Source organism: Jaculus jaculus, chromosome 7 (genome assembly GCF_020740685.1).
Source record: "Jaculus jaculus isolate mJacJac1 chromosome 7, mJacJac1.mat.Y.cur, whole genome shotgun sequence".
NCBI lineage: Eukaryota > Metazoa > Chordata > Mammalia > Rodentia > Dipodidae > Jaculus > Jaculus jaculus.
The window spans coordinates 140,570,339-140,584,789 of record NC_059108.1 but is presented as its reverse complement, the minus strand read 5'-3'; the positions used below and the strand labels follow the sequence as shown (position 1 = coordinate 140,584,789).

At 41.6% G+C, this 14,451-nt stretch overlaps 1 protein-coding gene across 2 annotated transcripts in view; it reads right to left on the bottom strand.

Moving 5' to 3' along the window:
* Positions 1 to 14,451, bottom strand: part of Tmed8 (transmembrane p24 trafficking protein family member 8) — a 34,788-nt gene that overhangs the window by 16,072 nt on the left and 4,265 nt on the right. For both annotated transcript variants that reach the window (XM_004649382.2, XM_045154196.1), the window contains one exon: positions 4,860 to 4,941. In XM_004649382.2, coding sequence (XP_004649439.1) covers positions 4,860 to 4,941 — 82 coding nt within the window. Of the gene's footprint in view, positions 1 to 4,859; positions 4,942 to 14,451 lie in introns of those variants that run through there.

The following is a 14,451-nucleotide window of genomic DNA, read 5'->3' as shown; positions in this document are numbered from 1 at the left end:
CTCTAGAAAGGACAGAAAGTTGTATTGTTCCATTTTCAACAGACACAAAACACAAGCATTAAATTTCTGGCATTACAGTCACTGGAGTGTTTTCTTTACTCATGAGATTTTAGAAGAAAACTTTAAATTAAATCTTTTGCCAAATAATGTTCTATGTTTCTCACTGAAGAAATTTATCTATTTTTAGGAGGATGAAACAGTTCTTTGCCAAAACCCCATTCTCTAAGGACCCTTTATATCAACAAAAGCACAAAAGAGATGGTGACAGGAAGATGAAAAATCTCTTTCTTAGGGAATTTGGCCAGAGCATGAACTGTCTCATATCAAACCCTTGAGGAAGATTGCTATATATAGTAACTTGGCCCCTCTAAGCACAGACCCTAAAGCCTTCCTTCTATTGTGCATTATGAGAATGAGCTATAACTGTGGGAACCTGAGCAAAGGATTCAATTCAGTTTCACCTTTCTTATCTTAATAACAGGCAGGTACACCTATCTCATTAGGGTTATGAGCCTGAAATGAGATGATACATTTTAACACCTTGCACAGTATTTAGCAAATAAAAATATTTGATGAGTAACTATTTTTATTATTATTGACAAACATTCAATAAAGGCTGGCTACAAAAGCAAGAGGGATGGGGAGATAACTTAGCAGTTAAAGATGTTTGAATGCAAAACCTACCAGCCCAGGTTCAAATCCCCAGTATACTTGCATAAAGACAGATTACAACATGGTGCATGCCGATGGAGTTTGTTTAAAATGGCAAGCAGATACTCCCCTCCCCTCTCAAATAAATAAGTTAAAATATATTTTAAAAGGTAAGAGGGGAGGGAGGGTATTACCATGGGATTTTTTTATAATCATGGAAAATGTTAATAAAAATTGTGAAAAAAAAAGAAGCCTATCCAAGTGCCGTGATCAGAATCAGCAATTTATATACACCATACCATGTTATCATGTTACTATGTCATGCTAACACAGCTAATTTTATATGTCTATATGTCTCATAAGAGTGGGACTTTGTTAATCTCAAGGACCACGTGTTATTCATAACTTCATTGGCCAGATTTAAAATCCCTTATTCTTGTTCAAGATTACTGTATAACAGCTGCACAGTTGATCTTTATTGAATAAATAAATGGAAATGGTGCCAATTAGAAAAAAAAAAAAGGTAAGAGGAAAAAACTTCTGAATATAACTCAAAAAGTGAGAGGGATGGAGAGATGGCTTAGTGGTTAAGGCACTTGCCTGCAAAGCCTAAGGACCCAGGTTCAATTCACTAATACCCACGTAAGCCAGATGCATGAGGTGACACATGCATTTGGAATTTGTTTGCAGGAGCTAGAGGCCCCAGTGCGCCCATTTTCTCTATCTGCCTCTTCCTTTCTATCCCTCTCTCTCAAATAAATAAATAAATAAATAAGAAGTGACACATTGGGCAATGGTGGAGTACACCTTTAGACCCAGCACTCAGGAGGCAGAGGTAGGAAGATCACTGTGAGTTTGAGGCCACCCTAATATAATACTCCATAGTGAATTCCAGGTCAGCCTGGGCTAGAGTGAGACTCTACCTTGAAAAACCAAAAAAAAAAAAAAAAAAAAAAGGTGACAAAAAGTCTCTTACTTCTTGAGACCCTCCCCCCCCCCCACTGTACCTCAGCCATCAATTTTAAGTGGGGCATGAACCACAGGTTCTACTGGACAATACTGTACCAGGAACTTATCAACGAGACTATAATATTCACTAGCTCAGGAGTCTCCAAAATAAGACCTTCCAATATGGAGACTTCTAAAAAGGTTGACTATAGAGTTACCAATAGACCCAGTCATTCCCTTACTGGGCATTTATCCTAAAACTCATGACTCAGTTCATACAGATTTGCTCAACCATGTGTATAGCTGCTCAATTCATAATAGGTAAGAACTGGAATCAACCTAGGTACCCATCATTGAATGAACAGATAACCAAGATGTGGTAAATCTACATGATGGAATTCTACTCAGCAGTTAGAAAAAAATGACACAATGAAATTGATAGAAAAATAGAGAACTTAGAACAGATCATACTCAGCGAATTCACCCAATCACATAAAGACAATCGTCACATGGTCTCACTCATCTGTGGCTCCTAACCTGGATCGGCCTAAGATGCTAACATACCTAATATGCATCTTGAGGACCGAACAATAGGGAGGGTAGGGCTGGAGGGGAGGGTAAAGGTAGGGGGGGATACAAAACTGGACCCAAATGGAACTGGTACCACAAAATCCTATATCCTGGAAGACAGGCTAAAAGGTTGAACCCTCATCAGGACCTTAAAGGGAACATCTGAATCAAAGGGCCCTGGAGAAGGTAAGATGAAGCCTAACCTTAATTTTCTCCTGTTTCTCTCTCTTTTTTCTTTCTTTTTAAAATTTTCTTTCATTTTCTTCTTTCTTTTCCCTTGGTGCTGGCCTGTACCAGGATCTGGTTAATACCCAAAACAAGCTGTTGATTAGAGACCTACAAGGTTTCCCAAAAGAGGACAGATTTCTGTCACAGCACTTGTTTACCTACCCACCGGAGGTTAATGGTAAGATCCTACTGCCAAAGACACTATATGCTATCAGTACAGAACATAGAAAGCCAGTCCCCAGACAGTTAGCCTGTCTAGTACTAGAAGGTGCTATATGAGTTACTGGGGGAAAGTGGTAAACATCTGTCTGAGCAACTCAAGGTCTAAGCTACTCAGAAGCAAACAACCTGATGTGATGCTCACACAAGTGCAATAGTGGCACACAGGCATGGTGGGTAACCAACTGCTCTTGGATTGGCTAACAGATCTGCTCAGCAGAAAGTAACCCATATCTGGAACTGGGAACAAGCCAGAATCATATCCTGGTAACGAGTTTGCTCTCCAATATCAAGCTCCCACCAATCTTGGGCTACAGGAGGGCCTACACCCATTGAATTCTCTCTAAACTAACAATGGTTATCCCATTTAACCTGTGCTGACTTGACTCTCCATTGAAGAATCTCCTTCTCTTTTTCAGATGGAAGTAGGACCTTAGGAGAGAAACAGCCCATCTCACTTCAAAAGGGCCCCAGCTGAAACTACAGAGGAATTAGGGAAATAAGCAAGAGTGCTGCTTTCTCAGTGATCCTGATATCAGCACAGAGGTGAAGGAGACAGACACTGAGGACACTCAGCTCCTACCGGACCAGAGACACAGAGGCTCCTAGGAGCCCATCACTGGAGTAGACTTAAAATGAACCAAACATCGTTCAGGGAAATTCACGGAAGATGGGGAAGAAATATTGTTAGAGCCACAGGTTGGGACATTATGCACAGAGACATTGCCTCTTCCCATAACTGATGGCTACCCCCACAATGCACAACCCACAATCCCCATGGGCATAACCAGCATCCCCAATGAGAAGGGTCCCTTTGGGGGGGCAGGGATGAGGGTAAAGATGGTACCAACATGTGCTGTTTACATACTGAGTATGCCCATAACTAATTAAAAAAAAAAAATAAGACTCATTGTTTTAGTAAGGATTCATGCTTTCTTCTCATTCTAGAACTCAGGACAACCCCTCCTTTCTGCTATACACATATCAGTGATGGTGACTAGGCAGGATGGACAGAGACGGAAATTATAATAACTAAAAGATTATCATAATGGTTTAACCTGAAGAAAATTGCTTCCAAATGGTGTGTGTGCATACACACATTTCAATGGGTGACAATAACACACATTCTTTTTTTTTTTCAAGGTAGGGTCTCACTCTAGCCCAGGCTGACCTGGAATTCACTCTGTATTCTCAGGGTGGCCTCAAACTCATGGTGATCTTCCTACCTCTGCCTCCCAAGTGCTGGGATTAAAGGCGTGCGCCACCATGCCCAGCTTTTTCGGGGGGGGGGGGGGGATTTTTTAGAGGTAGGGTCTCACTCTAGCCCCAGCTGACCCGGAATTCATTATGTAGTGTCTCAGAGTGGCCTTGAACTCACAGCGATCCTCCTATCTCTGCCTCCTGAGTGCTGGGATTAAAGGAGTGCGCCACCATGCACGGCCACTTTTTTTTTTTTTTTTCCCGAGGTAGGGTCTCAGTTCAGGCTGACCTGGAATTCACTTTGTAGTCTGAGGGTGGCCTCGAACTCATGGTGATCCTCCTACCTCTGCCTCCCAAGTGCTGGGATTAAAGGTGTGCGCCACTACACCCAGCTCCACATTTTTTTTTAATGTGTAGGAAAGTTGGCTGTGAACTAGAGAAATGACCATGTGTGTTCGGAGGCCAGAGGACAGCTCAAGTACCATGTTCAGGAACACTGTCCACCTCTTTTGACACAGGGACTCTGACTGGCTTAGAATTCACCAATTAGGCTAGACTGGCTGGCCAGTGAGCCCCAGAGATCCTCCTGTCTCCACTTCCTAAATGCTGGTATTACAGCCATCTGTCACCATGCCAGGCATTTTTATATGTACTGGGGATCGAACTCAGGTCCTCAGGCTTGCAAGGTAAGCACTTTGCTGACTGAACTCTCCCCAGGCCCTCAAACATACCTTCTTATAAGTTCACCTGGAGTCTAATTCAAATTTTTGAACACTGGAAACTAGTCTTCAGAAGACAAATCATGACACTACACTAGTCTATTGGTTAGTTTTAGTCCCAGAGTAAAAGAAAAATTTATAACTTGAATTAGATCTGACATTGCCCCCAACACCTTTAAGGAGACTGATTAATTTCTTCAGTTTGTCTCACCCCTGAAAGTCGCTGCCTACTTCTTTCACCAATTCCTTGACTTCACCAAGTCCTTTATTCTCAGAAGACAAGGCTTCTAGATGCATTTACTCAAAGCATGTGCTTGTCCCTACCTGTAGGGTGAGGACTGGGAGGCTGGGTCAGAGGTAGAAGCCAATGGAGAGTTGAGCTTAGTGGTTTCCAGATCTTCATACTCTAAAAATGAAAAATCATGGAAAGAAACAATTTGATATTTGGGAGGACATATGATCATACGTATCTTGTGTCTTTAAGGCTAAGTCCTTATTTAAAATGGCTGTACCTTTAACTTAATGCCTTTGGATGGCAACCATGGACCACTATCTAAAACTGATCATTGCATTACACACTAGAAGATGATTTTTTTCAATTATGACACCTTATACATATATTAGATGGAATTCTTCTATCAGAAAAACTTGTCTTTATTAACTACTTGGCTACTATAAAATAATACACACTGTAGGGCTGCAGGGATGGACAAAGGACCCAGGTTCGATTCCCCAGGACCCATGTCAGCCACATGCACAAGGGGGCACAATCATCTGGAGTGCGAGAGTTCATTTGCAGTGGCTGGAGCCCTGGCATGCCCATTCTTTCTCTTTCCCTTTCTTTCTCCCTCTTTCTGTCTGTCAAATAAATAAATAAAAATAAAATATTTCCAAAAAATAATAATACACATTGTAAAAAGCCATACTGGGCTGTAGAGATGGCTTACTGGTTAAGGCGCTTGCCTGGGAAGCCTAAGGACCCAGGTTCAATTCCCCAGTACCCACATAAGCCAGATGCACAAGATGACGCATGCATTTGGAGTTCATTTGCTATGGCTACTGGCCCTAGCACACCCACTCTCTCTCTCTATCTGCCTCTCTCTCGCTCTCCCTTATAAATAAGTTAAAATAAAATGAAAAAGGCACAGCAAGCCGGGCATGGGGGTGCATGCCTTTAATCCCAACACTCAGGAGGCAGAGGTAGGAGGATTGCTATGAGTTTGAGGCCACCCTGAGACTCCATAGTGAATTCCATGTCAGCTTGGGCTACAGTAAAACCCTACCTCAAAAAAAAAAAAACAAAACAAATTTTATGTGTTTCAAGTTTTCCTTACTTTGTCCATGATAACTGCTTTTAACATTCGTTCCTCTATTTCTTATAAACAATAATTTTTTTAAAGTAAAAAGTGGCTCATGTGTCTGGAGTTCACTTGCAGCTATACGCAGTTCATCAAAGGTTCTGACATACCCATTCTCTCTCTCTTTCTCTCCCCCTTTCTCCCTCTCCTTCTTAAATAAATAAATGTTTAAAATATATTATTTGGTGTTATTTTTTTAGGTGGAATCTCACTCTAGCCCAGGCTGACCCAGAAGTCACTCTATAGTCGCAGGGTGGTCTTGAAATCACAGTGATCCTTCTACCTCTGTATCCTGAGTGCTGGGATTAAAGGCATGTACCACCACACACTATGCCCGGCAAAATATATTTTTTAAATTGTCTCTTGTGTGTCCCTTTATATGACCCCAGTGATCTTGCATACAACTGAAGTTCCAGGTTTATCTTATAAAATGCCCAGCCCCAGGCCTGGAGCCAGTCATTTCTCTATTGAGCTGTCCTTCACAAGTGTTAACTGTCTTTTTCATGAACTATCAGGGAAGCTCTGACCTTGTGCATGGCTGAGTTTGTTTTCATGGAGATGGGTAGTTATTGTAAAGATGAACTGATTATCACAAAAGTGGGTTTCTGATGAAAGAACGAATTCAATTCCTTTCCCTCGCTTCTTTTTCAGTGCTCCTTTGCCTTTCGGCCTGCTGCTTCAGATGATAAAACACAAGGCCCCAGCCAGATGTGACCTTGGATTTCCCAGCCTCTAGGACTGTAAGAAATAAATCTTTGAGCCAGGTGTGGTGGCACACACCTTTAATCCCAGCACTTGGGAGACAGAAGTAGGAGGATCCCTGTGAGTTTGAGGCTACCCTGACACTAAATTCCAGGTCAGCCTGGGCTACAGAGAAACTATATCTAAAAAAAAAAAAAACAAACAAAAAAAGGAATAAAGTTCCAGTCTCAAATGTTGTTGTAGCAGCCCAAAATAGATTAAGATGCATATACATGAGTAGATATAATGAATGCTGTTCACAACAGCCTCACTTTAGATGTACAGACACACACAGGTTGAAAGTAAAAGGATGAAAACATGAACAGGATGAAAAGGATGTTGGTAACAAGAAGAAAGCACAGGTGTCTAAACTTCTATCAGACAACAGAGATTTAAAGCTGGGAGTGGTGGTGCAGTGCCTTTAATCCCATCACTTGGGAGTCTGAGGTAGGAGGACTGCTATGGGCTCAAAGGCAGGGCTACACAGTGGAAAATATTAACAACGAAAAAGAAAGGCTCGGGAGATAGCTGAGCAGTTAAAGGTGCTTGCTTGCAAAGCTTGGATTCCATTCCCCTGCACCCAGCTAAAGCCAGACACAAAGCAGTGCATGCAGCGGTGATTCCAAAGCACCTCCAACAATGGGAGGCAGAGCTGGAAGACAGCTCCCAGGCCAGCTCCGCTCTCTGCTTCTGTAACAGGCATGCCCATGCTTCTGCCACCAGGCCTTCCCCATGATGGACTGGACCCCCAAACTGTGAGCCAAAATAAACCCTTCTCTAAGTTGCTTTGCCAGGTATTTGTCACAGCAAAAAAAGAAAAGTATCCAATGCATGTTTTAAATGGAACAGCTGATTATGAGTTTACAGATCACACTCATGTCCCTGATGATGAACATGGGTAGACGTCCATTTTCCTATTCTATTATCATAAGTTGTGCTAAAATGCACAGAACTTTACATGGGAGGAACAATGGAACAATGTCTTCATTTGTTTCTATGAGACAGGGTCTCACCAGAAGGGTCTCAAGCTCCCTGGCCTCCAGAAAGCATGTGACCTCAGCCTCTTGTGCTACCCCACTCCAATCACTGCCTTTCCTGATTGTTGGCTCACCTAACTGCATTTCTGAACAGTATTATTTCATGCTGTCTATTTCCTGAACTTGTGAGAAAAGGACATCACACAGACTATTTTCTTTAGGGTCTGGCTTATTTCACGAAACATTAACTTTGAAATTCCATGCTGCCGTGTTACTCGCTTTCATTGCTGTACACCATTCCACAAATACAGTGATTTATCAATCCACTGTTCATGTTTGAGTTCTCTCTGATTTGGAGCTGTTATGAATAATGCTATGAACATTTTTATACATGTCTCTTGGCTATAGTGCATGTATTTGTATTGAGTATAAACACGGGCATGGGGTGAATAAGTCACAGGAATTTGAATGCTAAAGTTTTGCAGGTAATGACAAACTATTTTCTAAAGAGGTTAGTTATACCAAATACACACTCCCTCTAGCACTGAAAAGTCATTCTCATCACTTCACTCAGTACCTTCTATGTCACTGGTCATATCAATGCTGGTTTCTTTCAATTTGGGCCAGTCCAGTAGGTGTATAATTAGTTTATATTTCACTAATATCATGCTGTCTTTCCATTTAGAAATCTTTTGTTAAGTACCTAAGTTTCTTACCTATTTTACTATCAGATTGTCTTTTTTTTCCTCCAAGTTAGGGTCTCTCTCTAGCCCAGGCTGACCTGAAAGTCTTTACACAGTCCTATGCAGTCCTACCTCTGCCTCCTAAATGCTGAGATCAAAGGCATGCCCCACCACCCCAGGCTCAGCAAAGCTTTGTCAGGTACATGTTCTGATTACATACCTGCTTTGGCTTACTTTTTCCATTCTCAACAGTATTCTTTGATGAACTGTTCTTTAATACAGTCTACCTATCAGATTTTACTTCAGCAGTGTTTGTGTGTCCTATTTAATAAGTATTTCACCATTCTGCAATCTGGAAACTATTCTCCTATAATATCTTACAGAAGCTTACCAGGCATAAGAGACACTATAGGTAACGTTCAGAACAGTACAACAAAAAGACTATCACAATAATGCAAGTCACACAATCTTTTTGGCTTTCCAGTGCATATAACATGTTATAGAGCCGGGTGTGGTGGTGCACGCCTTTAATCCCAGCACTCGGGAGGCAGAGGTAGGAGGATCTCCGAGAGTTAGAGGCCACCCTGAGACTACATAGTGAATTCCAGGTCAGCCTGAGCCAGAGTGAGACCCTACCTCGAAAAACCAAAAAAAAAAAAAAAACAAACAAAAAAAAACCATGTTATATTGTGGTCTACTAAATGTGAAATGTCATTGTACCTTAAAAAATAAAAAATAAAATAAAAACAGTGTCATGGGCTGAAGAAATGGTTTAGTGGTTAAAGCACTTGACTAAGGACCCATGTTCAACTCTCAGGTCCCATGTAAGCCAGAGTGAGATCCTACCTCAATAAACCAAAAAAAAAAAAAAAAAAAAAAACTTTTTAAAAGAGCCAAGTGTGGTGGTGCACATCTTTAATCTCAGCACGTGGGAGGCTGAGGTAGGAGGATTGCTATGAGTTCTAGGCCAGCCTGGACTAGAGCAAAACCCTGCCTGGGGAAAAGAAAAAAACAGTTTTTTTTTAAAAAAATACTTGGATCTAGGGAGATGGCTGAGCAGTTAAAGGCACTTGCTTGCAAAGCCTCCTGGTCCAGGTTCAATTCACCAGCCACCCACATAAAGCTGGGTAGGCATGTGATTGCAGTAGCAAGAGATCCTGGTGCATGTGCATATGCATGTGCATGCATTCATGCACACACATACATGTCCAAACAAACAATAAATAAAATTTGGGGCTGGAGAGATGGCAAACATGTACCAAGACACACACACATGCAAAGAAATAAAAAGTAAAAATACTTTATTGCTAAAAATGTTAGCGATCTTCTGAGACTTCAGGAGCCTTTTTGCTGGTGAAAGGTCATGCTCAACGACAGCGGGTGCTGACTGATCGGGATGGTGTTTGCTAATGTTTAGGGTGGCCCTGTCAACTTCTGAAAATGAGACAATAGAATTTTCTGCAACAATTGACTCCTCCCATCACAACAGACTTCTTCATAGCATGTGATGCTACTTGATAACGTCTTACTCACTGCATAACTTCTCTCAAAACTGAAGTCAACCCTCTCAACGTTACCACTGCTTTACAAGTAAATTACATAACAATCCTTTGTGATCATCTCAACAATATTCACAGCAGCTATGCCTGGAGTAGATGCCATGTCAAGAAGCTACTCCTTGTCTGTCTATTCCATGATTCCTTTGTTTGTTTGTTTGTTTGTTTTTGAGGTAGGCTCTCGCTCTAGCCCAGGCTGACCTGGAATTCACTATGTGTTCTCAGGGTGGCCTCAAACTCAAGGTGATCCTCCTACCTCTGCCTTCCCAGTGTTGAGATTAAGGCATGCACCACCACGCCCGGCTGATGAGTTTTATCCTAAAATGGCAGCAATCCCATCACATTTTAGGACCCCTGTCTACTTTTAGTTCTTTCTATTTCTACCACATCTGCAGTGACTTCTTCCATTGATGCCTGGAACCCCTCCCTTACAGCCACTCATAAGAGTAGGAAATAACTCCTTCCAAACTCCTGTTAATGTTGACATTTTGAGCCCTTCTGATGAGTCACAAATATTCTTAAGGGCATCTACAATAGCAAAGCTCTTCCAAAAGGCTTCCCATCGATTTGGGCCAGGCCAATCAGAGAAATCACTAGCTACAGAGTGAAACCAGCCATAGCATTTCCTTATACTGCGGTTACAGGTATGGACAGCCAGACCCAGCTTTTTATGTCAGTGCTCAGTGCTGGGGATTAAACTCAGGTCCTCACGCTTGTGCAACAAGCTCTCGTATCTGCTGAGCCATTTTCCCCAGCCCTTCCATCTAATATTTCATTTATTTATGAGAGAGAGAGAGACAGAGGCAGCGAATGAGTGAGTATGGGTGTGCCAGGGCTTCCTGCCACTGCAAATGAACACATGCACCACATTGTGCATCTGCCTTTACATGGCTACTGGGGAATCAAACCCAGACCATCAGCCTTTGCAAGCAAGCACTTTTAATTGCTGAGCCATCTCTCTAAACCCTATGTACTCTTTTTGAGACAATATCTCAACTAGCCCAGACTAGCTTTGAACTATGTAGCTAAGGCCCTTCCATTTCTTTAGATGTTCTTTCATTTCTCTCAGTAATATAATCTTCTACAAAAGGTTTTTCATATAGGTATGTGAACTAGTGACTCCATGGTAAATGCTGTGGTTTGTATCTGCCTAAAGGTTCATGTGGAAGGAACATGGTACCTAGGGTGAAGGTATTTGAAGATAAGTAGACTTTTTAAATAAACATTTTGTTCATTTATTTAAGAAAAAAAGAGGCACAGTGCCCACATAAGCTAGATGCACAAAGCAGTGCATGCATCTGGAGTTTATTTGGGGCTAGAGGCCTCAGTGTGCCCTTTCTCTAATAAATAAATTAAATATTTTTAAAACACACATTTTAAAGATCAAACATCATGACCACCTTGATCTCAATCCAGGGATGATGCAAGAATAGTTCAACATAGGAAAAACAATAAATATAACACAGTCCACAGACTTTGAGACAGAAATATCATGATCAGCTCAACCAATATAGAAAAGACCTTTGACCAAAAAAAAAAAAAAAGACAAGTCTGGAGAGATGGCATAGCAGTTAAAGCACTTGCCTGCAAAGCCAAAGGACCTAGGTTCAATTCCCCAGGACCCATATGAGCCAGATGCACAAGGTGACAGGAGTTCATTTGCAGTGGCTGGAGGTCCTGGCATGCCCATTTCCCGCCCCCTCCCCCCCGCTGTCTCTGTCTCTCTCATAAATAAATAAAAATAAAATACTTTTTTTAAGAAGGCAGACTGGAGAAATGGCTTAGCAGTTAAGGTGCTGCCCTCGAAACCTAAGGATCCAGGTTTGATTCCCAAGGACCCATGTAAGCCAGATGCACAAGATGGAACATGCTTCTGGAGGTTATTTGCAGTGGCTGGAGGCCCTGGCATGCCTATTCTCTCTCTCTCTCACTCTCTCTCTACATATATATATATCTGTTTCTTTCTCTCTCAAATAAATAAGTTGAGCATGGCCAGGCGTGGTGGCACATGCCCTTCAAAAAAAAAAAAAAAAGCCGGGCGTGGCAGCCCACGCCTTTAATCCCAGCACTGGAGAGGCAGAGGTTAGAGGACTGTCATGAGTTCAAGGTCACCCTGATACTACATAGTGAATTCTAGGTCAGCCTGAGCTAGAGTGAGACCCTACCTCAAAAACCCAGAAAATTAAAAGAAAAGAAAAAGCCCTGAAGAAGCTAGGAATAGAAGGAATAAAACTATACAGTAGATTCTGGCAGGGCTGGGAAAATGGCTCAGTCGGTAAAGTGCTTGGTTCCCAAGCATGAAGACTAAGTTCAATCCCCAGAACCCATCTAAGTGTTGGGTGGGAATGGTGCCGTATGTCTTTAATGCCAATGTCAAGGGGATGTAGACAGGAGGATCACTGCGACTCTCTGATCAGTCTGCCTAACCTAATCAGGCCAACAACAGACCCTGTTCTCAAGAAGAGATGGACAACTTATGTGAGGATGCTCTGGTCTCCAGGTACACCTGCTTGTTCATGGGCACCCACCCACACACACAGGCATGCACAGCACACACAAATACACATGCCAAAAATAGTAATAATAGGTCCTAGGAAGGAACGTGTCAGTGAAAATATGTGCTAATTCTGATATATATGGACAGCACTTCCAAAGCACCAAATGACAACACCATGGGTAATGCATGAAAGTGTTTATGCACATCCTCATCAACATAGTGAATTAGGAAACCCCGGCATAATGTGATGATTTCCATTTTTATTATGAGTCATTAAGCATTTTTATGTTAACATCCACTGCTCATAGCATCTTAAAAAAAAAAGCTTACTATGCACAGAGAAAAATGTTAAAAGCTATTGTTTTTATTTCTTAAACTTAAAGAAATGCCATAAATTATGTAATAACTACTGGTAAAACAACTTTTTAAAAATGTTTTATTTATTTATTTGACAGAGAAAGAGAGAGAGAGAGAAGGGGCACGCCAGGGCCTCCAGCCACTGCAAACCAACTGCAGATATGTGCACCCCCTTGTGCATCTGGCTAACGTGGGTCCTGGGGAATCAAACCTGGGTCCTTTGGCTTTGCAGGCAAATGCCTTAACTGCTAAGCTATCCCTCCAGCCCCCATGAAATAACTTTTAATTGGATTCAGAGAAGCAGGAAGTAAGAAAAAAAAGAAAGAAAAACATAAGTTTATTTCCAAGTATAGTGTGGGAGGATGGAATCTTGTTTTAGAGAAAGAAAAAAAAACAATTATAAACATGGCTTTTAGGTTTCTGAGATTTATTTTCTGAAATTGAAACTACTACAAGGAAGGTAAGGCCAATTTTTCTATGTATGTACTTTAATAAATCAGTCAAGTATAAGCCAATCTTCACATGGACCTAGAAGAAAGCAGGGAAGCCAGGACAGTTTTTATAAATGGCATGTGGGAATCCACAAAACTGGTATTACCATGGATAACATTAGAATGAAATACAAATTTTATGCCGGGCATGGTGGTGCACGCCTTTAATCCCAGCACTCGGGAGACAGAGGTAGGAGAATCACTGTGAGTTCGAGGCCAACCTGAGACTACATATAGTGAATTCCAGGTCAGCTTAAGCTAGAGTGAGACCCTACCTCGTAAAACAAAGAAAAAAAAAAGAAGAAAGAAATACAACTTTCAAGTATCAATATAAACAGTAACCATAGCATAGTGGAATGGTATTCTTTAACATGATAAAATCAATGCCATGGCTCCTAACCCTCCCAAATCTTGGAACCAATGAATAGAGAAGCAATGGAAGTTCAAGAATAACAGCTGGGGGCTGGAGAAATGGCTTAGTGGTTGAGACGTTTGTCTACAAACACAGGCTCAATTCCCCAGAACCCATGTAAGCCAGATGTACATCTGAAGTTCATTTGCAGTGGCTGGAGGCCCTGCCATGCCTGTTCTCATTCTCTCTCTCTCTTTCTTTCTCTCTCCCTCAAGTAAGTAAAATATTTAAAAATAAATAAACTTTTTAAAAAAGAATAACAGTTTATAATGAATGGCCTGCACAGCAAAGGTAAGGCAAAAATAGAAAACTTCTTAAATTTACTTAGATTATTTTGAGAATGATTATCTTTTCCGGTCACCAGAGTATGGTTTCAGATATTCTGATCATGCAGCAGGCTTAAGCTATGTTTTCTTTACAAAAGAACCACAAAGCAGGTTTTTTCCAAAGCATTTGAATACTAGATCAGGGTTTCTTTAGACCGCATCTCCCAGGACTTCCCCTTCACTACAGTCTGAGCAATAATTAGCCTGGCCTTTTTGACTGTGGTGCAGAGGAACCAAAAGCAGGCAATGTGGTTATAAGACTTGAGAGGCTTACACAAAAACATATTGGCTGAGTTATGCCCCAACCAAATCCAGTGACCATATGACTCAGCTGGGACAGGCTCCTCAGTGGTCAAACTGCAACACCATAGATTTGTACTGCATGAGAATCAACTACCTTAACATTGTAAAAACACAGCCACGGGAGCCCGGCATGGTGGTGCATGCCTTTAATCCCAGCACTCGGGAGGCAGAGGTAGGAGGATCGCCATGAGTTCGAGGCCACCCTGAGACTACAT